This window comes from Haliotis rufescens, unplaced genomic scaffold (genome assembly GCF_023055435.1).
Source record: "Haliotis rufescens isolate VD_foot unplaced genomic scaffold, xgHalRufe1.0.p SCAF_21, whole genome shotgun sequence".
NCBI lineage: Eukaryota > Metazoa > Mollusca > Gastropoda > Lepetellida > Haliotidae > Haliotis > Haliotis rufescens.
The window spans coordinates 8,594,868-8,622,294 of record NW_025963902.1 but is presented as its reverse complement, the minus strand read 5'-3'; the positions used below and the strand labels follow the sequence as shown (position 1 = coordinate 8,622,294).

The 27,427-nt window shown below is 42.0% G+C and overlaps 1 protein-coding gene across 1 annotated transcript in view; it reads right to left on the bottom strand.

The window, feature by feature from the left end:
* Nucleotides 1-27,427, bottom strand: part of LOC124150824 (neurofibromin-like) — a 113,220-nt gene that overhangs the window by 20,064 nt on the left and 65,729 nt on the right. The window contains exons 35-53 of the mRNA XM_048401210.1: nucleotides 24,323-24,379; nucleotides 18,189-18,281; nucleotides 15,054-15,221; nucleotides 14,470-14,593; nucleotides 12,954-13,100; nucleotides 11,757-11,921; nucleotides 11,052-11,153; nucleotides 10,365-10,502; nucleotides 9,614-9,676; nucleotides 9,240-9,357; nucleotides 8,516-8,699; nucleotides 7,074-7,161; nucleotides 6,688-6,774; nucleotides 5,517-5,636; nucleotides 4,909-5,026; nucleotides 4,032-4,172; nucleotides 2,482-2,738; nucleotides 1,597-1,658; nucleotides 359-473 (exon numbers count right to left, since the gene is read on the bottom strand). Of these exons, the coding sequence (XP_048257167.1) occupies nucleotides 359-473; nucleotides 1,597-1,658; nucleotides 2,482-2,738; nucleotides 4,032-4,172; nucleotides 4,909-5,026; nucleotides 5,517-5,636; nucleotides 6,688-6,774; nucleotides 7,074-7,161; nucleotides 8,516-8,699; nucleotides 9,240-9,357; nucleotides 9,614-9,676; nucleotides 10,365-10,502; nucleotides 11,052-11,153; nucleotides 11,757-11,921; nucleotides 12,954-13,100; nucleotides 14,470-14,593; nucleotides 15,054-15,221; nucleotides 18,189-18,281; nucleotides 24,323-24,379 (2,347 nt within the window). The remainder of the gene's footprint in view (nucleotides 1-358; nucleotides 474-1,596; nucleotides 1,659-2,481; nucleotides 2,739-4,031; nucleotides 4,173-4,908; nucleotides 5,027-5,516; nucleotides 5,637-6,687; nucleotides 6,775-7,073; nucleotides 7,162-8,515; nucleotides 8,700-9,239; nucleotides 9,358-9,613; nucleotides 9,677-10,364; nucleotides 10,503-11,051; nucleotides 11,154-11,756; nucleotides 11,922-12,953; nucleotides 13,101-14,469; nucleotides 14,594-15,053; nucleotides 15,222-18,188; nucleotides 18,282-24,322; nucleotides 24,380-27,427) is intronic.

Sequence of the window (27,427 nt, the reverse complement as noted above, 5' to 3'; positions counted from 1 at the left end):
ACCTAAACTACCCCGGATCTTCACGGGTCTTGGGAGCAATGATCCACACCACTGGGGTATGCTGACATGTCATCAACCAAGTCACTGAGCCTGACCACCCGATCCCATTAGTCTCCTGTTAAGGCAAGCACGGGATGCTGAAGACCTAAACTACCCCGGATCTTCACGGGTCTTGGGAGCAATGATCCACACCACTGGGGTATGATGACATGTTATCAACCAAGTCACTGAGCCTGACCACAGGACTCTTTAAGTCACCTCTTTCGACCAGCATAGGTTGCTGGGGGCCAAATGTAGCCAGGCATCCCCAAAAGGGCAGGTCCCCGGTACACAGGTGAGAGGATGCTTCTAGACTTACCTTCATCATGATCTTAAGGAGCTGCTTCACCTCAGAGTCAGTCACAGACTTACTGATGCACCCGAACACAATGATGGCCCTTGGCTGCAAGGCTGGGTTATACTGGAATGCAAATCTGAAAAAAGGAAAGCATCAATATGTTGAAGTGGTATCCATTTAATCTACATCATGGATGCCAATGTGTAGTCACATTAGGATGAAAGAAGTAAATGAACATCACAATAATAATCACGATATTAGACCTAATCTGTACAGGAAAGATCTCTCAAAGTTGGTCTGACCAAATGATCCCCTTACAAATATGTACACAATCAACTGCCATTGTGGCCATCTGATTCCCCTGGGGTACTGATGACCCATTCTGTGCCAAGGTATCAACAGCCATCGTGGCCACTGGATTCCCCTGGGGTACTGATGACCCATTCTGTGCCCGGGTACCAACAGCCATCGTGGCCACCGGATTCCCCTGGGGTACTGATGACCCATTCTGTGCCAAGGTACCAACAGCCATTGTGGCCATCTGATTCCCCTGGGGTACTGATGACCCATTCTGTGCAAAGGTATCAACAGCCATCGTGGCCACTGGATTCCCCTGGGGTACTGATGACCCATTCTGTGCCCGGGTACCAACAGCCATTGTGGCCATCTGATTCCCCTGGGGTACTGATGACCCATTCTGTGCCCGGGTACCAACAGCCATCGTGGCCACCGGATTCCCCTGGGGTACTGATGACCCATTCTGTGCCCGGGTACCAACAGCCATCATGGCCACCGGATTCCCCTGGGGTACTGATAACCCATTCTGTGCCAAGGTACCAACAGCCATTGTGGCAACTGGATTCCCCTGGGGTACTGATGACCCATTCTGTGCCCGGGTACCAACAGCCATTGTGGCCATCTGATTCCCCTGGGGTACTGATGACCCATTCTGTGCCAAGGTACCAACAGCCATCGTGGCCACCGGATTCCCCTGGGGAACTGATGACCCATTCTGTGCCAAGGTACCAACAGCCATCGTGGCCACCGGATTCCCCTGGGGTACTGATGACCCATTCTGTGCCAAGGTACCAACAGCCATCGTGGCCACCGGATTCCCCTGGACTACAGGGCACCTATAATGTGCCAGGCTAACAACAAACATGATGACAAGGCTGACTTAAATCTGAAGCAAGTCTCAATACTTTCTCACAGCATACTGCCAAGGCAACATCTAACACTAATGCCTCTGCTCTACTCACCTCTTGGCTAGGTCTGTCCACTGCTGTAACCACTCACAGCTGGGGATATCCTTCATACAGGCCTGTGGGGAATAACAGTGTATATTAGAGCACTGGAATAGGTATTATGGTGGACCCATCATACAAGCCTTTTGGGAATAACGGTCAATATTACGCCATTGGAATAGGTCAGGATTTTGAAAACATCATACAGGACTGTAGAAATAGTGTAAAATAGGGCACTGGAATAGGTGTTACAGTGGACACATCACAAAAGTCTGTGGGGAATAACGGTCAAAATTGGAATAGGTCAGATATTGAATACATCATACAGGTCTGTGGAAATAGCAGTGTATATATATATATATGATTGCTCTGGAATAGATCAGATCTTGGACACATCATACATCACCCCCCACCGTTCCAGCCTCTGAATCTCCAGGGCTCACTTTTCAGTAAATCTACACTTGACCCCTGGATCCATTCCCGTGGTTCTCGTCGTCTTAAATCTTGATTGTTGTTACTATTTTACCGACCAATCAAACGTCACAATAAGGGGAAAAAATGGGAAAGGGAGATGGACATAAAATAACCATTTCTTTTGTGTGTCAGTCTGTTTTTCAATGTTGAACTTCTCGCAAACTCTATTGTAAACATGGGACTGGACACCATGTTGTTGATGTCGCCAGCCCAACTTAAGGCTAGTTTGTAACTTGCATTCTGACTGGACTAAGTCGCGAAGCAAATCAAATTAGCTAACGAAAATCAAGGGCAGATAATTTCAGATCGCGAGAACCACGGGAATGGAACCAGGGCTGAGTGTAGGTTTACCGAAGCACTGGAGATATAAAGTGTCACCATCCCCGGCCCTCCTGTAACTCCCTGCTTCATCCATGACATCCCTACCTCCATGATCTCCAGCAAGGCGTCGGCGATGGCCTCGAGAGAACTTAGAGGCATCTTCTCATTCTCGGGCGGAGACATGGTGAACGATCTATCCCCCGGGCGGTAACTGGTCCTGAAGGCACTGACGGCCGCAGACTTAACTTTGCTGATCCCAAACAGCTGGTAAAACTTAGGGAGTGAAAACTCCGCCAGACTCAGCTTGAGTACCTGGAGGGTGCTCTCTGGGGAGAGAGATCGATTGTCTGAATTTGGGCTCTCTGTGTGTGGAATATTGATACTTGTTAAAGACAGGAAAAGCATGGCGTTTGGCGGAGTCAGATCATGTAGTGATGTGATTCCTTGACATGGGTATCTAACACAAGTATAGAAGCTCTCTTAGTGATGAGGATGATTTAATCACATATTTCTGCTAATAATGTAATGCAGGGATTTATCTAGAACTTCTCTGAGGCTTACATTTGGCCCTTAATGTGCAGAAATGCCAGTAGAGGTACCCAAATTGGAGTGAGTGCGTTTTTACGGCGCTTTTAGCAATGTTCTAGCAATATCACTGCGGGGGGACACCAGAAATGGGCTTCACACATTGTACTCATGTTGGAAATTGAACCTGGACCTTCAGCGGGACGAGCGAACTCTTTAACCACTAGGCTACCCGACCGCCCCTCCAAATTGGAATAAAAGTTATAATATGAGTAGTTGTATCTAAAATGGTATATCTTTACAGCGGTTACTTGTATTACCCTGGCATCAGGACCAACAATGAGGAAGGGCTTTAATGCTTAGTTTTTGATATTTCATTCAAAATAAAGTTAAAATACCTCAAACTTTAAGAAAATAGTAATGTTTAGAAAATCCCACTTGTGAACAAAACACCGATTTTTTTCCTTGCCTGACAGAGGTACTTATATTGGAATCTCAGATAAATCCCTGTAATATCATCCATAGTTTGAGACAAGCAAACATATGCTATTGTAAAAGTATAATAAAATCTGTATAAATCTGAATCACAAACTCCCTTATGGGGAGATTTTGTATGATGTTAATGAAAAGTCATAAAGCTCATACTGGCAGCTCAATAATATATACAATTAGCCAGAGATTATTCCATGTACCATTTGCTAGTATTGAAACCATTGCTACAGAAAGTATTGTAAGGCCAAAAATATAGTCTTGGTTCTCAGGCACCCCCGCATCATCATAAAGTTTGCCACAGGTTTCATTTTTATTTCCATTTAAAAAAATTCAAAAAAGTACTTAAATATTCCAGTCCAACGGTAGCCAAATTCTGTATCAAGGAATACTCATCAAGGAATACGTTCATATAGGAAGACCCTTTCCCAGGTGGGTTGTACATAACTGTTTATTTGGTTACATAACTGTTTATTTGGTCACATTATTTGGAACGACCAAAACGAAACCAAAACACGCCCACCCGCATTATATTTTCAAGAGCCATTGCCTGAGAACCAATTCTTTCATTATTTTTTATAGCCTAATGGAAACAAGCAGTTAAACAACAACTTGCACAATTGACACAGGTCTGAACTCACCCCCAAAGTGTAGTTGTGAACATGTGCAGAGTGAGTGGATGATGTTGATGACGAGGCCGTGCGTGGACGCCCGCAACGACAGCGGTCCCGTGGAGACTAGCAGAGTAACGATGTGGAAGAGGAATGGGAGGTGACTAGCAACTGAAACAGAAGATAGGCAGGCTCATTGATGGACACAAATCTTACCAACATGAGGAGGAACTGGAAAATACACGTTGACAGATCAGTTGATCCTTGGGCTGGGATCTTTTTTTAAAACATATTGTCTGTTACCAAAATTAGGGGGTTTCTGATCTGACAAGATCACTCTGTGGAATGAGGCCATGAAGCCGAGAGTAAAGTATGGGAGTGTTATCTTCTTAGATCTAAGATCACTGTGTGGAATGAGGCCCTGAAGCCAACAGTCAAGTATGGGAGTGTTATCCTCTTAGGTCTAAGATCACTGTGTGGAATGAGGCCCTGAAGCCAACAGTCAAGTATGGGAGTGTTATCCTCTTAGATCTAAGATCACTCTGTGGAATGAGGCCCTGAAGCCAACAGTAAAGTATGGGAGTGTTATCCACTTAGATCTAAGATCACTCTGTGGAATGAGGCCCTAGGTGAAGCCAATAGTAAAGTATGGGAGTGTTATCCTCTTAGGTCTAAGATCACTCTGTGGAATGAGGCCCTGAAGCCAACAGTAAAGTATGGGAGTGTTATCCACTTAGATCTAAGATCACTCTGTGGAATGAGGCCCTAGGTGAAGCCAGTAGTAAAGTATGGGAGTGTTATCCTCTTAGATCTAAGATCACTCTGTGGAATGAGGCCCTGAAGCCAACAGTCAAGTATGGGAGTGTTATCCACTTAGGTCTCAGACGGTTTTGTAGGCCCTGCTTACCATCAAGTGAGTTATTGAAAGACAACATGAGGAGGTAGCGAGCCAGGATGGCGATGTCGTCCCACATCAGATGCTGCTCCAGTGTAGGTGTGGGTGACGTGCATGTCTTGTCTATCAGCTGCAGAGACAAAAAATACCGGCATAAGGGTGGGCCTGCTCATAATGCTCTTTTACAACTACAAGATACAAGAAGCTTTCGCTAAAGTCAGTTATTCAAGCAAAACATATATAACCTCTTAACAGCTATTATTCCAACACAAAAAGCTATTATGCAATCATTTAAAAAGAAATTCAAATTCAAATTAACATAGCACACACAGGAAAGAAGTTATTTCCCGCCTTGCGCTTGCAAGAGCACTTAGCAGTAGGACACTATTGTCTGCACAACTGTTAATGGATAGTTGACAGTGAAGAGGACTTCTGTTGAAAATCTAAAGATTTTTATCATGTGGTGACAACAAAATACAGGGTTAGGCAGCGATGTAATCGAGGTAGGATATTCGCATGAACTATTCAGATTCAAATTAACCTCTAATCACACAACACTAAAGTATCTAGTCCCATGTAGTCACTGGTTACAGGCCTGCTGTATAACAACCGAGACTGACCCTGCAGAGGCGACCGATGACCTTCCGAGACACCAGCTGGACATTGGCAGAGGTGAGTGCCACTGCTGTGTCCGCCATTATCTCCGCCTGTATGGACCCCAAACCACCCGTGACACTTCTCTGAAAACAAATCAATCAACATAACATGTCTGTCAAATCCATATCTCATTCAACAATTGAGGTCACAAAATAAACTGACATTCTAGACAAGATAAATACAATCAAGGTGCAAGGTGAAACATTTCAGAATTGGATCGATCCTCACCTGTGAAATATCATACAGATCAGTTTGGGTAAGGAGTGACTGAATGGATATCCAATAACGCCGCAGCATTTTTTATGAACGAATAATTTGAGCACATAATGAGCCAGGTTACACCTTGTAACAACTCCATTTTCCTTAGACAAACCTTATGACAAGCAAGGGGCACTAGGACATATTCAACCTTGAATACCCATATCAGCCTTTGTCAACCCTTATGACAAGCAAGGGGCATAGTCAACCTTCAATACTTAGGTCAGGCTTTGTCAACCCTTATGACAAGTCAGGGGCATATTCAACCTTGAATACTGAGGTCAACTTTAGTCAACCCTTACGACAAGCAAGGGGCACTGGGACATATTCAACCTTCAATACCCAGGTCAGCCTTTGTCAACCCTTATGACAAGCCAGGGACATATTCGACCTTTAATACTCAGGATTTGACAAGCAAAAGGCACTGGGACATATTCAACCTTCAATACCCAGGTCAGACTTTGTCAACCCTTATGACAAGCAAGGGACATATTCAACCTTTAATACTCAGGATTTGACAAGCAAAAGGCACTGGGACATATTCAACCTTCAATACCCAGGTCAGACTTTGTCAACCCTTATGACAAGCAAGGGGCACTTGGACATATTCAACCTTCAATACCCAGGTCAGCCTTTGTCAACCCTTATGACAAGCCAGGGACATATTCAACCTTTAATACTCAGGATTTGACAAGCAAAAGGCACTGGGACATATTCAACCTTCAATACCCAGGTCAGACTTTGTCAACCCTTATGACAAGCAAGGGGCACTTGGACATATTCAACCTTCAATACTTAGGTCAGCCTTTGTCAACCCTTATGACAAGCCAGGGGCATATTTAACCAAGGATGTGAATTACTGCTGGTTTTCCATACCTTGATAAAGCTGTCTAGCACCATGTCGAGGAGGTCCCCGATCTGACCGATGTTGCCCCAGATCTTGGCCTGGATGGATGGGTACATCTGGCGGGGAAGAGGGTCACATATAACACAGCTCAAACACATATGACATGAACTAAGTGTAATTATGGCAAGCACTGGGCACTGGGACAAATGTCATTTTTGTCTACAAAATTGTTCGTCTTCTTGAGTAGAAATTTAGTATCTATTGATTAATATGTTTACTGGAACTATTTTGAAACATTATTTAAAAAAATTATAATCAAACATCATTTTGCATCCTGCATATCAGAAAACTGATTTATTATTTCCAGTTTGCACGAGACAAACATGAGACTGGGTTCAGGACTGCCATTGCTCACCTCTTCTTCCTCTATCGTCATGGTGATGAGTTTGTCAAGTATGAGCGCCACCTTCTGCCTCTTGTTTTCATCACACTGCTTACAGAACCTGACACAAACAACACACCATGGTTACAAAGACATCCACAGCTTACGTAAGGTGGGAAATTGGGTTTAATGTCATGTCAAGATTATTGCACTTTTATTTTTTCACAGCAAAGTGAACGTGTATATGTGGTTTCTTGTATCAATCCAGACATTTTATTATAGTGCTACTCACTGAGATACCATGCCGTAGTTTAACATGATGATGATGATGATGATAATGATGATGATGATGTTTGTTGTTTAACGCCGCACTCAGCAATATTTCAGCTATATGATGGCAGTCTGTAAATAATCGAGTCTGGACCAGACAATCCAGTGATTGACATCATGAGCATCGATCCATGTGATTGGGATACGATGACATGCATCAACCAAGTCAGCGAGCCTGACCACCCGATCCCGTTAGTTGCCTCTTACGATAAGAATAGTCGCAGAATATGGCAAGCATGGGTTGCTGAAGACCTATTCTCACCCGGATCTTTACAGGTGAAATCCTGCTTTTATTCTGCTTTTATGACAAGAGTTCTGTTTTACTTGTTTGTTTACCTCCCCACTCAGCAGTATTCCAGCTATATGATGGCAGCCCAGTGACCAATATTGTGAGCAACGACCTATGCAATCAGGGTACAAGGACACACTATCAACCAAGTCTCTACGCTCTACTTCATCACCTCTTACGACCAGCATAGGTTCCTAGGGACCGATTCTAACCCAAATCCCCACAAGGGTATCTGTTGTGACTATACCTGGTCAAGTTGGGTTGCTGGGGACCTATTCTAACCCCAATCCCCACAAGGACTTTTGTGACTATACCTGGTCAAGTTGGGTTGCTGGGGACCTATTCTAACCCAAAACCCCGCAAGGACTTTTGTGACTATACCTGGTCAAGTTTGGTTGCTGGGGACCTATCCTAACCCCAATCCCCACAAGGACTTTTGTGACTATACCTGGTCAAGTTGGGTAGCTGGGGACCTATTCTAACCCAAATCCCCACAAGGACTTTTGTGACTATACCTGGTCAAGTTGGGTTGCTGGGAACCTATTCTAACCCAAATCCCCACAAGGACTTTTGTGACTATACCTGGTCAAGTTTGGTTGCTGGGGAACTATTCTAACCCCAATCCCCACAAGGGCATCTGTTGTGACTATACCTGGTCAAGTTGGGTTGCTGGGGACCTATTCTAACCCAAATCCCCACAAGGACTTTTGTGACTATACCTGGTCAAGTTGGGTTGCTGGGGACCTATTCTAACCCAAATCCCCACAAGGACTTTTGTGACTATACCTGGTCAAGTTTGGTTGCTGGGGAACTATTCTAACCCCAATTCCCACCAGGGCATCTGTTGTGACTATACCTGGTCAAGTTGGGCAGCCAGGGTGTGATGTACTCCAGACACAAGTGCTTCATCTCAATGTTGGAGTTCCCAAAACCTTGGATACACTCTTCCAAGAACTCCAGCGTCAGGTGCGGCTCCTTCTCCGCCAGCTTCTCACTGATGGACTTGATGAAGATGGTGTTGTTGGCAGGAATACACAGACCTGCACACACAAAGGTACAGGAGGGAGTGAGTAAATGCATCGTACACAACAGTCAGAAACAATTCAGCAATGTCTCAGCAGCGTGTCAATAATCTGTTAATAGTCAATGACCTGGGTCAGCTCACGATCAAACAGTGTTTGTTTTGTTGCTTAACTCAGCTCTCAGCAATATTCCAGCAAGATGATGGCAATCCGTAAATAATTGAGTCTGCATCGGACAATCAAGTGATTGAGGTAAGCCAGTGGTTGACATCATAAGCAACAATCCAGTTCAGAGCGGCATGACGACTCATTTGCAACCACTCAATTTTCACTTTGCCTAAAATTATTCCACATCCCATTCATGTCAAGTTTTTTTTTCAAAATATAACAAAAATATGTCAAAAGTTTTAGGTCAGTGTACCAATGCTGATCAAGTTATTCTCTAAAAAGGCTTGATGAGTGCAAAGGTCAATAAGGGTGGTAACTCTGATGATCAATAGATTAGAGACTTGCTGTAAGGAGCTTGCAATAATGATTACTAAGGGAGGTCACTCTTACCATTGGTCTCTAGTAGTTGACCTTCTATCTTCAGGTCGAAGGTCTGGGTGAGAGCACACAGCAGGTTGTAGGCAGCTGACCGGAGACTGGGGTCCGAGCTGCCCAGATTCAGGAGAGCCTGGACACAAGCAAAGCAAAGCAAAGAGTGAGCGAGTGACCAGAATGGGCTTCACACATTGAACTACCCATGTGGGGAATGGAACCCAGGCCTTCAGCATGATGAGTGAATGCTTTAACCACTAGCCTACCCCACCGCCCCTAAAATAGAATAGCAGTCAGACAGTACAGAGTGATTACTACCAGACGTTCTCACAAATTTTAGGATTCAAAGTGAAAGAGCATTTCTGTGATATATATCGTGAACGTTTACTCACCACGTTCAGTAGCGTTCCGGGCACATCCTTAGGGCGGATCTTTGTATGAACTGCCACAGTGTCCTGAGGAGGAAAACACACAAATCAACAGAGTTGCAAATAACAGCCCCTCCCGCCTGCCCAACAGTCCATGACAGTCTATTTTGATGACAGAGGGTCCGTTTTGAAAAGTTGCACGCCTGATGGTCAAGAGTTAAAGTTACTAACTTGACAATCCACCATATTAGTATTTTTTTGGAAGTTACATTAAACAGTACTATTCTTATGTTTACCCTTTTATAACTTGTGCTCATTAGTGTAATAAAATTCTAGACTGGCAGTATTTCATCTGGTAAATTTGCAAAGTTGCCAGTCTGGGTGTCTGAATGACGTTTTGGGGATTTTTTTTACACTGGCTTTGTAGAGACTTGTACTTTACCAACAACAGGACCAATGAGTGAGTGAGTATGGTTTTACACCGCTTTTGGCAATATTCCAGCAATATCACGGTGGGGGACACCAGAAATGCGCTTCACACATTGTACCCATGTCGGGAATTGAACTCTGATCTTTACCGTAACAAGCGAACGCTTTAACCACTATGCTACCCAACCGCCCCACAGGACCAATGAAGAGGAATGAAGATGCTTTAAAGCTTAGTTTTACACTATTGCATTGTATGCAATGTAAAAATGCGCCCAAATTTAGATATTCAATATAGCATAACACAAGTAAATGTTGGTTAACCTATCTGGATGTACTTAGATCTTACCGGCTGTGAGAGTTCCCAGCGAGTCCTGATATGTATGATGGCTTGGACAATGTTATCACAGTCATTGTGTATGAAAGACAAAGGGCCACTCTCATTGGCGATAGTCAGTGTGAACTGATTGTCGTCTACTAGACACACCTGGAAGACAATATGAGTACTGTGTTAGGACATGATAAATCGCTGCCATTTCACTAACCTATGAATTAAATCCACAAGCAATAGCTGGGTAGTGCTGAATGCTGTCATAACTGTTCCAATGTCAGTGTGTAATTTCGCCGTCAGCAATAATCCACTTGTATCAAGGCTGCATGTTCATAATCAAGTCTGGACCAGACAAACCAGTGATTCATATTATGATTTGTTTGTTTGTTTGCTTTTTAATGCAACACTCATCAATATTCCAGCTATGACAGCCGCCGGTAAATAATTGAGTCTGGACCACAGTATCCAGTGATTGAATTCAGTTTAACATGGATACCCCACTCAGACACAGTATAGTGAAACAGGTCCTTATTTTATCCCCTTAATGCCAAGGTCCAGGCAGGTAACAAGTCTTTTGCAATGACACAGCCGGATATCAAACTGACCTGCTCTGCAGGCAGATATTCTACAAACCAGACCACAACGCTAAATTGTGGTAAACACAAAGACATTGCCGTCTCCCAGCATGGACAGTGGCAGTCTCACCTCCTCTATCTCCGCAGCATAGTAGACATCATTAAGGAGAACCTGGTGTCCCAACACTCTGCTCTTCTCCGAGGACGTCACCTGGATGGCATTTGGACCAACCTGGAATACACATGCAACACAAACAAGTGTGAGGGTACATAGAGATTACATCAACAGTGGAGGTCAGATACCATTTATTTTACATGTTTTTTCAAAACTTATCTAACACTGCAGCATTGGAGTTGGTTGACATCCCCCTGCCATACTTCTTCTCAGGAAATAACAACTAATTACTTGACAAGTCTAAGGCTAAAAAAAATAATAGTCTTGGTTCTCAGGCACTGCCCGCATCATTATAAAGTCCCCCCACCAAAAAAAACCAAAAAAACAAAAAAACACTGCCCGCACTATATTTTCAAAAGCCATTGCCTGAGAACCAAATCTTTCATTTTTTTAAGCCTAAAGAAACTATTTCACCGATCGATATTTGGTGAAGATGGGCATGAGTGACAAGTATGATCTAATGATGTTAATGTTGCCAAGGAAACGTTAAATCACAGCGGAGGTAACTTTAACAGCATCACGACGTCAGCCCATTATGACAACACTAAAAAAGAATACTGTATTGTAAGATAAAGTACCTTCAGCGCCTTTGATCATTTTGCAAAGAATCTTACAAAAGTCAAGCTATGTTGGCATCGGAGTCATTTAATGAAAGTTTACCTTTATGGCAACCTTAGTGTCTTTATGGGAAAGCTTGAGAGCATTGTTGAACACTCTGAGATCCTCCTCCAGGGAGACAGTTGTCCCTGGCAACTTCTGCTGGTCAGGGTCGATGTATTCGTTCAACTTGGCCGGATGATCGATGAAGTTAAGCTTCCGGTTGTTCTGTCAAGAAAGACGCTTACATTCTTATACCCCCTTGAAGTGCAGCTGCTACTGTACGATGTAGTAATAGTCAAACTTGAAGATGTATAGTGAGATTGTAACCAATTGTTCAGATGTGATCAGCAATGTTTCTCTGCTTGTTTACATCTGGACGCACAGGAAAGAAGTGATGGTTTCCCACCCGGCGCATGCGCAGTTGCGTTTCCTGTCAGGGATAGGATTTACCTCACAACTATATAGATAGATTGACAGCAAAGAGGACGTCTGTTGACAATTTAAATTGATGTATAGTGTGATTGACAGCCAAAATATGAACTTATGGCAATGATGTAATAGAGGTAGGGTGTTCAAAGGAAGTGGACATTTATAATTCATTTCAGAGTGAGTGTTATAGGACTGAGGAACCTGGATTTGACACCGCTCAGTGTTAAAGTATATCAAACAAAATCAAAGTGCTCAATTCAGTTTGACTGTTGTTTAACACTCCAGTCAGCAATATTCCAACAATGTCACAGCATCCTAAAGGTAATCAAATCTAGGCAAGAAAAAACAGTGTTTGACATCACATCACACCTTCTGGATCAACAAGCCACAGCATTTGATCAAATTAGGCTGCCATTTTGGACAAAAAATTGAGATGAAATGGCGAAAAAGGTGAAATGGTTTACAACTGTGTTCAAGATTACTGCCGAGGTCAATTAACATGATCCATGACAACAAGTTGAGTGAATTCACCGGAAGCAGCCAACAAGCTTGATAAAAACAAAACTTAGCTTACAACTGTAATATCCCTAAAGAAAAATGTTACAAACCTGTCAAGATCTGGGTTCGAATAGGTTTTCAGCAACCCATGCCTGATGTAAGAGCCGACTAACAGGATCGGGTGGCCCAGCTCGTTGACTTGGTTGATGCATGTCATTGTACCTCAATTGATGCTCATGATATCAATCACAGACCGTTGTCATACAGCTAGAATATTGCTGAGTGCGGAGTTAAAGAATAAACAAATGTTACAAGTGTTAATCCACTTACATAGTTGACGCGTAGAGGTGCGAGGATGCGATCGTGATACTTGGTGTATTCGCGTACCCAGGAGTTGCAGTTGTAGATGTAGGCGGCGACGATGTTCTGGTACACGTTCTCTGGCATCACCACAAACCACTTTGACAGGAAGTCGGTCTGAAACAAACAACAAGTAGACAGACTCACACAACCCTTGAACCTGGGCACGGTACCACAGTGCCTCATCAGTCAAAACATTTAAATGGAAGGTGATCAAAATTACAGTTTGATTGATAGGACAAAATGAAAGAATAATGAAAAGAACATTTGCACATTACATCATATACTACTCAAAGAAGTTAAAGAACACTCAAGAATACTTTTTCATATTACTATAGTTATTCTGTCACTCAGTTCTTTCATATTACTAAAGTTATTCTGTCACTTGATGCTTTACTTGGTGAGAATGTTAGCAAGAAGCAGATAAATATTTAGTTTGTTAGCATACAGGGTACATTGCATTCATACAAAATCCAGTCACCATCACACTAAGACCAGAATATAGCATTAAGCTTACTAGATATTACAATACTCTGGAGGAACCTTCACCAGACATACAAGCAGAGCAGCACTCACCAATCATGCAGAGCAGAGCTCACTAATCATGCAGAGAAGCACTCACCAATCATGCAGAGCAGAGCGCACTAATCATGCAGAGCAGCACTCACCAATCATGCAGAGCAGAGCTCACTAATCATGCAGAGAAGCACTCACCAATCATGCAGAGCAGAGCTCACTAATCATGCAGAACAGAACTCACTAATCATGCAGAGAAGCACTCGCCAATCACGCAGAGCAGAACTCACCAATCATGCAGAGCAGCACTCACCAATCATGCAGAGCAACACTCGCCAATCATGCATAGCAGCACTAGCCAATCATGCAGAGCAACACTCGCCAATCATGCATAGCAGCACTAGCCAATCACCCAGAGCAGCACTAGCCAATCACCCAGAGCAGCACTCGCCAATCATGCAGAGCTGCACTCACCAATCATGCAGAGCAGAACTCACCAATCATGCAGAGCAGAACTCACCAATCATGCAGAGCAGCAATCACCAATCATTCTGAGCAGAACTCACCAATCATGCAGAGAAACACTCACCAGTCATGCAGAGCAGCACTCACCAACCATGCAGAGCAGAACTCACCTATCATTCTGAGCAGAACTTACCAATCATGCAGAGCAGAACTCACCAATCATCCAGAGCAGCACTCACCAATCATGCAGAGCAGCACTCGCCAATCATGCAGAGCAGCACTCACCAATCATGCAGAGCAGAACTCACCAAGCATGCAGAGAAACACTCACCAATCATGCAGAGCAGAACTCACCAATCATGCAGAGCAGCACTCACCAATCATGCAGAGCAGAACTCACCAAGCATGCAGAGAAACACTCACCAGTCATGCAGAGCAGCACTCACCACCAATCATGCAGAGAAGATCATGCAGGAGAATAAACAGTGGAACATACCATACTTACCCTGAATCGGTTCTCAGAGCATGTGTGGGTGAAGTCTATGACCAGCTCGAAGGGCTTGTGGTAGAAGGGCTTGAGAGTGAGCAACACGTGGTAGATCAGAAGATCACCATTAATTTCACCAACTCTGAAACAGGAGTGAGGGAGTTGGTTTTAGAGTCCCTTTGAACACTATTCCTGTTATATCACAGCGTGTCAGCTTGATGTGGGAGGAAAGCCCGAAGTGACGCAGGTCTCACACTTTTACCACTTTGGTGAAGCCCACGAGCATGGCGATGGTACTGACCTAGAAACACTATCAGGGCGAACCAGCATTCTAACCCACCATCATAGGTTTCTGGTGTGCCCAAGGTACAAATGAACTCTCTACACAGCAAATTGTGTCACCTTAGGCGACTGCCCCCGCCACCCGCCACACCCCAGTCTTTGAAGGAAGAAGCAACATTGGCAACACCAGATGTTTTACAGATGGATAGAAAGTCAAAAGATCACAAAACATGAATACATGAACACCGCTGGTAAATACCCAGTAGAAATGAGTATTCTAAGTTTCCAATTTTAAACTGGAGACCCAAGCAGTTACTGACTTGTATCTCCTGGCGATGTAGTAGAAGACAGGATTTCCTCCCTTGCTCGTTCCTGCCTGATAGAAGATGTGTTGGTTCTTCAGAGACTTGAACTCATCCTTCTCGTGCATGTTGTGCTTGGACATGATCTCCTCAAACTTGGTGCTTGTCATGTCCATACTGCTCCACCTTGTGGCAGACAAGGGAAGGAAATACATGTAGCAGTTATACAAGTGAGAAAGTTTTACCATTATTCCAGCCATATCAAAGGTGTTACACATTATACCCAGGTGGCGAGTGGAACCCAGGCCTTTGGTGTGCCGAACCAACACAATGACCACAAATCTACCCAACCACCCCTACAGCAATACATTATTGGCAACCTTACTAGGGCCAGACATTTTTCAAACTTGGATTACGAATCCACCGACTCCCAAAACTGAAATGTGAAAAAAATAAAATTGAAATGCAATGGGTTTCTTAATTCTTCTGACCTGAAATAAGTAAAATGTAGCAAAATAAGTCGCTATCAAACTAAATAAAATATTTCAAATACTATCATTAAAACCTATTGAAAATTTATCTTAAAACTACTTAACATTTTGAGGAAATCAAGAAGAAGAATTTGAGGAAAAAAACTTAAAAATATAAAAAAAGACAAAAAGTAGTGTCCATCTATTGTAAACGACATTTATCATCAGCAGAAACCTCACATTTCCAGTCTCTGTTGCTGGTTTCCTTTTTAAGAGCTTGGTCTACCGTTCATTCAACCCAAGATTTTACAAATTTGGAAAAGAAGAAATGTTTTGAACACTTTTCTCCTGCCAACACTAACCAATTAATATATAAATATAATAAAGTTATAGGACAATATGAGAAGGGCTGTAACTATTTGACTGTGCATTAAAAGCACCCAGCTCCAATAAGTGCCCCCTCCCCCAGCCAACTATCATGTCACCTCTTATGACCAACGATAGGTTGCTGAGGACATTCTCTGATCCAGATTCCACAGGGGTTCAATGTGTAGCTGTGTCCCTTACGAACCTAAGACTGAAACAAAACCTCCGTTATTCCCACTGTTCGTTTTGTTAGTTTCTGGTATAACACTGCACTCAGCAATATTCCATGAAATTACATAGGTCTGTAAATAATTGAGTCTGGACAATCCAGTGATTGATCACACTGGACACAATGATATACAGCAACAAGTCAGAGAACCTGACCATTAGTCGCCCCTTATGACAAGCAAGGGTTGCTGAAGACCAATTATATCACAGATTTTAAACCACTTATTTAAATGTAACCAAAATCTATATGACCTTTCCATGTGCTGAATTCTATTTTGATGATACTGCCTTAATAAATTAATGTAATGTTCATCCCTGTGACCACACATCAATATATTGTCTACAAGAACATACAAAGAAAATTGGTATGTGTTCACTTCCTTATTAGCTCTTTGAAATACACTGAGTTTTATAACACTTTCAGCCATGTTCCAGCCATATCATGGATGGCAACAGCAATAATCGGCTTCACACATTACTAGTGTGGCAGAATCCAACCCAAGACTTTGCCATGATGAACACTTTATCCCCTAGCCTACTAAAAGCTCAAAGATTGTTGTTTGTTGTTTGGTTGTACTCCACAATATATCTGCTATAGATTGTCTGTAAATAATCGAGTTTGGACCAGACAATGCAGTGATTGGTATCATGAGCATCGATCCACACAACAAAGAGATACAATGACATGCAATCAACCAAGCCACAGAGCCCGGCCACCCGATCGCCTTCAACGACAAGCATAGGTTACTGGGGACCTGTGTTCTTACCTGGACCCACTTGTACAAAGCGATCTTAGTGCTAAGATGATCGAAACTCCCATGCTTTAACATAGGCTTACGTTGGTCTTAGCGCTAAGAGCACTTTGTGCAAGTGGGCACTGGAATCCCAACAGGTGTATGTAGGATGATGATGATGATGATGATGATGATGATGATATAATGACTCTATTTAGTTTTCTGTGAGACATGGGGACTGTTTGATAACTAATGTTAAGATGTGGGCTACATAAGCAATGAGAAGCAAGCTAGATCCCAAACCTGCAGAAACACATCTAGCGAACAGTTCTATTTCCTTGTAACAACACTACTGTTCTGGGTCCACTTGCACAAAGCTATCTTAGCGCTAAGATGACCGTAACTCCCATACTTTAACATAGGCTTACGATAGTCTTAGCGCTAAGATTAATTTGTGCAAGTGGGCCCAGGTCTTCAAGAGGAAATGAGGGTCTTCTGCATTGCTAGTACACCAGTGGCAGAAAGGTGTGTCAGCATTCATCGATGCAATATGGATATGATGGCACCTGAGTGTTTGTTTGTTTGTTTGTTGTTTAACTCAGCAATATTCCAGCTACATGACAACAGTCTGTAAATAATCAAGTCTGGACCAGACAATCCAGTGGAATTGGAATCTGATGACATGCATCAACCAAGTCAGCAAGCCTGACCAACCGATCCCAATAGTTGCCTCTTCTGACAAGCATGGAAGACCATGCTGAAGACCAATTCTATCCCTGATCATCACGGGTGGCAGCAGAGTGAATGATCTTTGACATCATATGCAGCTATATTCCAGCCATATCGCAGGAGGGGGGTACACGAGAAATGAGCTTCACACCGTCTCCTTGGAATAGTATTGGGTTTCCAACTAAACTTAGATTCATGGATGTAAAACCTGATTTTGAAGTGTTGCTGACACTTCTCAGACACATGAAGGAGAGTAAAGACCAACCATGACATCCAAACCCACACAACACCCAAACCCACACGACGTCCTTTCCCACACAACACCAAAACCCACCCACCCACACGACACCCAAACCAACACGACACCCAAACCCACCCACACGACACCTAAACCCACCCACCCACACGACACCCAAACCCACCCACCCGATACCAAAACCCACCCATACGACACCCAAACCCACCCACCCGACACCCAAACACACCCTACCTATCATACATTATGGTGATATGGTCATGTGTACCACATCTTCTAAAAATTCGGTATCCACCCTGCATACACTCAATATGCTGGCACTTGACATTATTTGGAGGAAACATTGTTACAAAGGAGACAGTTCACTCACTGAGAGTCTAGGGGCCGATGCTCTGGGGGGCCCAGATACGCCAACAGTGTTGCCATTTTGTCAAATGGTCGTCTTCCCACAGCCTTGTGATCCCTGAAATAAACTTGTCTAACTCAGGGAGCATTTGGGTTTGTATGTCTCACTCACAGCAATCTACAACAATGGCTCCAATTTGACATCAAAGTCTCTAATTGGCATCAATGATATTTTTTTGTTCAAATTGCTCAATACTGATTAACTGTCTCGGAGACTGAGAGAACAGGCGTCTTCTACTACAGACATCCAAATGCTCCCTGAATAGGAAAATTATTATCACTTCAAATTCTTAACAGTGTCAAACTAAAATATAAAAGCATGATGGTACTTTGAATTGCAAACTAAAGTGGTTACTGGACTAAATCAGGGCAACTAGACACAGGCTACTGTCGAGACTAGGGCTATATGCAAACTACACTGAGGAGTGCTAGATCAGGTGTGAAAGACTCAGATCTACGAAGTACTCGGATCCACAGGGGATTCTCAGAATTATGGAACATTTTTTTTCATATTTGGCAGAACTTATTTGCATGGCTACAATCCTCATGAATGATGAAGACGTACGTTGTATATATATCGACTTCTTAACTCTAAAATATTAAGTGAGAGTTAAGGTGACAGGTGTAAGGTAGAATAGGAGAAACAAGATAGAATCTGAACCAGAAAACCGATGCTGCGTCCCTTGATAATGGTGCATCACTATGATGTCATCCCCTCTATCATATCATGTGGGAGTAAGGTTAATATGGGAATGATGGTACAGAGGGCATGATGTCATGCAGTGAGTGATGTCATAGTAGAAATGACATTATAGAAGAAAGGATATAATAGTGGGAAGGATGTCACAGAGGGAAGGATGTCATTAAGAGAATGATGTCACAAAAGGAATTACATCATAGTGGGCCTGTCACAGATGGAATGTCATAGTCATAGTGGGAATGATGTCATAGTGGGAATGTTGTCATAGAGAGAATGATGTCAGAGAAAGAATGTTGTCATATTAAGTATAATGTCACAGGGAAAATGTCATAGTGGGAATGTTGTCATAGAGAAAGTGATGTCATAGACGGAACAATGTCAAAGCGGGAACGATGTCATAGAGGGCACAACATCATAGTGGGAATGTTGTCATAGAGAGTTTGATGTCATAGAGGGAATGATGTCATAGAGGGAATGTTGTCATAGAGAGAATGATGTCATAGAGGGAATGTTGTCATAGTGGGAATTTTGTTACAGAGAGTTTGATGTCACAGAAGGAATGTTGTCATAGTGGTAATGTCATAGAGGGAATGATGTCATAGAGAGTTTGATGTCATAATGGAAATGATGTAGTAATAGGAATGTTGTCATAGGCAGAATGATGTCACAGTGGGAATGTTGTCACAGAGAAAATGATGTCATAGAGGCAACAATGTCATAGAGGGCACGACATCATAGTGGGAATGATGTCATAGAGAGAATGATGTCATAGAGGGAATGTTGTCATAGTGGGAATTTTGTTAAAGAGAGTTTGATGTCACAGAAGGAATGTTGTCATAGTGGTAATGTCATAGTGGGAATGTTGTCATAGAGAGTTTGATGTCATAGAGGGAATGATGTCATAGAGGGAATGTTGTCATAGAGAGAATGATGTCATAGAGGGAATGTTGTCATAGAGAGAATGATGTCACAGAAGGAATGTTGTCATAGTGGTAATGTCATAGAGGGAATGATGTCATAGAGAGTTTGATGTCATAATGGAAATGATGTCATAATAGCAATGTTGTCATAGGCAGAATGATGTCACAGTGGGAATGTTGTCACAGAGAAAATGATGTGATAGAGGCAACAATGTCATAGAGGGCCCAACATCATACTGGGAATGATGTCATAGAGAGAATGATGTCATAGAGGGAATGTTGTCATAGTGGGAATTTTGTTAAAGAGAGTTTGATGTCACAGAAGGAATGTTGTCATAGTGGTAATGTCATAGAGGGAATGATGTCATAGAGTTTGATGTCATAATGGAAATGATGTCATAATAGAAATGTTGTCATAGGGAGAATGATGTCACAGTGGGAATGTTGTCACAGAGAAAATGATGTCATAGAGGCAACGATGTCACAGAGGGCACGACATCATAGTGGGAATGATGTCATAGAGAGAATGATGTCATAGTGGGACTGATGTCATAGTAGGAGTTATGTCAGAGAGAATGATGTCATAGTGGGAATGATGTCAGAGAGAATGTCATAGTGGGAATGATGTCATAGAGAGAACAATGTCATAGAGTGAATGATGACATAGAGGACTTGACACCAAAGTGGGAATGATGTCATAGAGAGCATGATGACATAGTAGGAATGATGTCATAGTGTGAATGGTGTCAGAAAGAATTATGTCATAGTGGGAATGTTGTCAGGGAGAGAATGATGTCTTAGATGGAATGATGTTGTAAAGGGCATGATGTCAGAGTGCATGATGTCATAAAGGGCATGATGTCAGAGTGCATGATGTCATAGAGGGCATGATGTCAGAGCGTATGATGTCATAAAGGGCATGATGTCATGGTCGGCATGATGTCATATTGGAAATGACATCATAGAAGGAATGACATGCAGGAACTGACATCTTCTTGAAGTCATATGACAATGAGTATATTTGCATATTGTATATTTCTGCCATGTATTAGCCAAACTGCCATGGATTAGAGACGAGCCGTAGATCTGAGTCCTACACACATGCAGAGGAGAGTGAGAAGCACACAACAGCTGTAGGGGTAATGAAGTGAGAGAGAGAGTAGCTCCACAGGAACAACAAGCACGCCAGGAACTTCAGAGGGTCTCAAAATCACCAGTTTCTTTCCAATTCAAAGTAAATTCTGTCAAGTCTCAGTTATCTTCCCGAGGCAAGAGTGTTCGTCCACTAGCCTTTTTATCAAAGTCTTGTAGAAACTAGGATTTGATATAGGCTAGTGGACACACTTGCCTGGGAACATGAGTCTCAGTCGAACGTCTAATGTCAGCATTTCTTTCTGGAATGATCCTCAAGTAGACGAAATGTGACTGAAAAGTATTTGTTGCTCATGGCCCCATCCCAGCTGGTTGAACCGTTGCTCAGTTCTAGCTCCGAAGAAAGTGAGCAATAGTCCACACCATAACTATAACACAGTACCAGACCTCCTTTCTAGTTTGGCATTGTCCACAGTGAGTGGGTTGGACTTAACGCTGCTGTGAACGTTTACATTTGTAATATCAAGCCAGGTAAGCTTGACATGTGATTTTGTTTTTGTTTTCGTTTTGTTTGTTGCTTAACGCCGCACTCAGCAATATTCCGGTTATATGACAGCAGTCGTTATATAATCGTGTCTGGACAAGACAATCCAGCTATTGACATCATGAGCATGCATCAACCAAGTCAGCAAGCCTGACCACACAATCCTGTTAGTCGCCTCTAATGACAAGCGTGGGTTGCTGAAGACCAATTCTAACCAAGATCTTCACGGGTCTCTTGATGTGGGAGGAAAGCCCAGGGTGCAGCAGGCTCTGAACATACCCGGGGGCCAAGTGGCCCAGTCGCCTAAGGAGCCGCAATTCGCTGCTTTTTATGTCAACTTCTTTATTATGAGGCACACTACATTTCTGAGTATATACTTACTCCTTCATCAGGTAAATAAATGCAGAGAACATATATATGTACCTGTAAGAACAACAAAAGTAATAACATTACAAAGGTGGAAACTTAACAAGGGAAGCCAACAGCTAATTGATAGGTGATTAGCTAGAGACTTTTGATCTTACAGGTACATATAAAACTCTGCTTCATAGAATTTATTCACCTGATGAAGGGGTAAGTATATACTCCAAAACATTGTGTTCCTCATAATGAAGAAGTTGACATCCATAAATTCTCTCCTTATGTGTTTCACTTCTAAACTCCATTCAAAGACTTCTGTGAAACTCATGAGAGTGGTGCTGACAAAATAAAAACGATAAAAGGAAATCTGGAATTTGAACATACGATCATTAGATTCTGGCACAACTAAGGGATGCAACTCTGCATAGCAATTTGCGGCACCTTAGATGACTGTGTTGCCTATGCCTCCATCATTGTCCAGAATGGTTCCTTCCAAAACTGAATGACTCCTCACTATCATAACATTGTATACAACTGCTGCTGTCATGTTATCACCTGCACAATCCGAGTGAGAGAGTGAGTTGGGTTTAATGCCGCTTTAAACAGTATTCCAGTTACATCACGGTGTGTCAGCCTGATGTGAAGAGTTGCATCCCTTGGACATGCCAGAAACCTTTGATTGTGGGTTCGAATCCCGGTTCACATCAATAAAGTTTCGAGGTTTGTCAGCACCATACCCGTGCTCGTGGGTTTCACCAAAGTGGTAAACGTCTAAGACCTGCATCACTTCGGGCTTTCCTCCAAAGCTGACATGTCGGGATATATAACTGGAATATTGTTCAAAGCGATGTTAACACCAAACCCAAAGCTAAAAGCTCTTTAAAGCTCTATCACATAGGTCAGCACAAATAGATCACGTTGACATTAGGCAGATAAACAAAGGGGTTGGTAACAATTTTGGGGTAAAATATGGTATACTTCTACGTATGCTTGGATGCCTGGTTACATCCCAGTGAGTCCAGGGTCAGGATGCACGACTACAGGGAACATGCACTCTGCCCCTCCAGGCCTTTGTCCTAGGCTCAACAATTACCAAAGTCTTTCCCCAAAAACTAGTCATACATGCAGTCAGCACTGTGCTGAATATAAATTGAAGTTGTTTACAATAACACATTCTATGAAAATTATCCAGATTTTTGCGACCTGTTCCAAAAACGTGTGAGTCTGCTGGTCTGAATTTGTCTCATGACATCATTTTCAGTAGATTTTAGTGTTAATGAATGGACTTTATCAGCAAAGCTTACCAGACCAAAATAAATTTAGTGGCTAAAGTCACAGACTTTCTTTGCACAAGCCCTCATTCATTTTGTTGTCTTATGTTCTCAGTTGGGTAGTAACTATACTAGGTGAGGTGAGACGAAGTGGGGTTTAACGTTGCGTCCAAGATTATTGCACTTATAAAGCAACGTGCATGCATATGGGAGGGGGGGTTACTAGGTACGGGACCAATGCCGAGTTTATAGTGCTAGGCCACTGAGGTACCATGCCACAGTTTAACATGAATACCCCACTCAGACACAGTTTACTGACTGAGCTGACCAGTCCTTGTTTTAGCCCCTTAATGCAGAGTGCCAGGCAGGGAAACAACAAGTACCATCTTTCAACATCCTTTGGTAAGACGCGGCAGGAGATGGAACCCCCAACCATCCGCTCTCCAGGCGGACGCTCTACCACGAGAGCACGGAGGCAGTCTAGAGACCTGACTGATCAAACATGATTCTTAAAGATTATCATATTTCCATTCTTGGAAACTTAATACTTATAGAAATACCAGAGGCAATCAAACTGAAAATTCAAAATTTCCACTCACAGAGTTAGACAAGGGGGGCTATTGGGTCCTTGTGGTTTACTGCTCACAAACAAATTTCTCAGGACCCACTAAATCTGTAATTTAAAGTGTCATGACAAGGACACCTGGACTTTAATCATACATTTTGGACACTGAAAAAGGATATTGTAACATTTTCCAAACCATGACGTTGACCACTGAATTCTTACTACTTGAATATTAGGGCCCCAATCCACAAAGTGTTCGTAGCTGTAATACACCCATAAGTCAGTGTTAATCAAAAGAGCTACAATAGTTTATCACTACGAACACCTTGAAGGGTTTGAAATGAACATGCCGGTAAGTACAGAAGTACAGGGTGAGTAAAATATAGGAAGGACAAGTGACATTTCCTTGTGGACTACCACTTTAACCAATAGGTAAATAGCAACTCCGGACCAGATCACTTTAAAAAATAAATGAAAATAAATTCATTTCTAACCCTTCTTTGTGGAACAGGGCCCAGGTTAATATCAGGAGCAGGTACAACGCAACAGTCAGCACTTTAACAGATGGCCAGGTACACAAAGGCAGTGAAAGGGGCTAGGCTGAGAGGAAGGCAGGGGTTAGAGCAAGATGATGTTAGCATACATACAGGCGAGCCGGGCCGTCCCCAGCCTCACATACGTAATTCTCCGTGTGAACCTCCAGACTACAACAGATAGTTACACTTTCAAAATGGCCGCTGGAGAAAGCTTACAGATGGCTAGTGACGGAAACAAACATCCTGGATGTAGTACATGATGCAATGATGCTGCTGCAACTCTAGATGAACCGGCAAAATTGGGTAGATCACACATAATGTTAAACTATAAAATGTTGATGAGATGAAAACTTTCAAAATTTCAACTGCCACTTGATCATGTAGAGAAAATTTGATCAAATTGATCTTACTGATACTGGTTGTGGAAGAACATGGATGATTAATAGTAATGATTTCAATTTTTAAACTTGGATATAAAAATGTAAAAATTATTATGATTGTTATCAAAATATAGGTCACATTTATGATACTTTGCACGACAGCAAAATATGTAAACATGCTACCACGACATTGTACACCATGAACACAGGTACGTAACGAATGGAGATTCTAGTGGTGTCCACAGGACTGATGCTAGAACATAAAACTAACTCAACAGTGGTTTTCTGACAAGTAGCATCTGACTTCATTGTGATTTGTTAATAGTACGCAAACACTCAAGGCCCTAACTCTGCACACAGAAAACAGACATAGACATCATGCACATATAAAACCACAGCGTGCTTGCATGCTGGACTTCCTTAAAAATTCTATTCTTGGTTCCCAAGACATTTAAAATCTGCATCCATCACCATCATGAGAGGTCTTTGTTCTACTTCAAGACAAATGGATGATGTTAGGAGTATTTCTTTTCAAACGAAAAAACAATCTGTTGTAAATTACATCCTGAGGACCCAAAATCTTTGTTTAGCCTTAATGGAAAATACAGAACAACTTCACATCAAACAGAAACAAAATTGAATATTTTGATACTGTGTACAGTAGTGTATGTTATTAAATATTTATTATCTAAAGTCAAAATATATATTTACATTTTCAAAAAAAAATTAACTTTTATTTTTTTATTTTAAACATAAGTTTCTTAAATGATCTGAACATCCTCTATAATTTTCATCACAAATATCTGAAGTGAAAATAATTTACCCAAACAATTTTTTTCCCCCTATGCTCAAAAAAGAAAAGTATTGCCAAGTGTCATGCAAGAATAGCAGGGTTCCATGCAACAGGAAACATCCCTAACAAGCTGTGATGTCCCAAAAACTCAATATCCATATTCATATGTAAACAACAAATACACTAACACATGATCTGTAACAGGAGTAAAACTTACACTACCGCTCTTTCAGCAGATTTATCAAATTCTCATTAAAAGAAGATCTGCCGCTAAGCGAAGATCTGAGGACATCCATTATGGGACACGTCAGAACCACATTTCATCTGACCAATAAAAGTGTCGTTTACCAGACTGGTACAGTGACAGTCGGAACATTGTTTTAATCATGCTGCTTTGAGAAGGTTAACATGGCTTATTCCGAAATGACAGTTACGGGCTGTACGAAGGATTCCTTCAAAATCATCGTCCGTCTTTCGCTTCAATGGGATAAACAATTGAAACAAGGGACTTTTCACAGCCCGTGCCATAACATCTCAGCCATCTATTAGACATTCCAGAATTTTCATTCATTCACTTTTCAAGTTTTGAATCGATATTTTTGAAGCGCAGTCTGGAACAGAAATTGTCAGTTTGATACTAGTGCTGTAAAGCTTCAGAATTCTGCTTTCTGATTGGCTAATGTCAACTTCTTGTTAGTCACTTCATTGTTGGGTCAAAGTTCGCAAAAGCTCGTTCCGACATGACCTGTAATGGGATGTCTTCAGATCTTTGTGTAGCGAGCACTAAGATCTGATTTTAATGAGATTGGCACATTTTGGTGATCTTTAGAAAACCAAAACATCGAAGATCTATAATTTATCCACTTGATACTTCTATTCATCTGAATAATGCTTAACATCCACATTTCCAATCAATGTTTGCACATAAAACAAGAAATGTTTAAACTTAATGAACATCCTTACAACTGAAAAGCAAGTTTTCAAAAAAATCTTTTTCATCCCCAAATTGAAAAGAATTATATCTATATTTATATTTAAACAGGAGTTGCATATTTACCACATCACATTCATACACCATGCATGTTGTACCAACACATGTTCAGTTTCTAAATAAAATGGATTTACAAAACAAGCCTATATTCAACTCCCCCAATTACCCAGTGTATGTTATCTCCTTTTTATTCTGTTATATACCCTGGAGGCCTGGACCCATTCACAGCCAGAGTTTGTTCTGAAATGGCTCACCATTTCCATCCATCCCTCCCTCTCATCACCAACATGGCACTTAATTTCTGGCGCTCATGAGCATGGAATCAACAACAAATCAAATGCCTCTTCAGAACAAGACTTATAAATATCTTTTAGAAGCTGTGTATTCAGAGAGTTGGAAGGAGCCCTTATGAGGGTCCTGATGGGTGGGTCCCATAAGCAGTAAGCAGTAAAATTTAGGGTACTTTTTCATTAAGCAGTAATTTTTCTTCTTGTTCAATAAAATCGCCACGAAAAATTCCTAAATCGGCCATGGAGGGACATGGGACTTTTAATTCTGCTTTCGTTTCATCCTGACAATTCATATTTTTAATACCTGGTAAAATTTCAAATCGCTAAACATTCTAGACTGGTCCCCTGCATCAGTTGCGCAGCCTGCTTTCTGTGGCGAAGCATCTGGGTCTTGAAGACAGACTGTTTTTGACCATTTTAATCATTTTACGATAAGCAGTAAATTACATGTATTTATTTACGTTAAGCAGTTATTTTTTGGTATTTTACGATAAGCATTTACGATAAAAATAAAAAAAATGAATTTTACGTTTCCAATAGTGTTTGAAGGGTGTTTTACGTTAAGCATTAAAACCCATCAGGACCCTCCCTTATCCTATCAGGACTTCCCAGTTGTTTGTTCAATTCGCCATGCTCAGCAATATTACAGCTAAATGACAGCGGTCTGTATATAATCAAGTCTGGGCCAGACAATCCAGTGATCATCACGAGCATCGATCTACGTAATTGGGATACAATGACAAGCATCAATCAAGTCCCGTT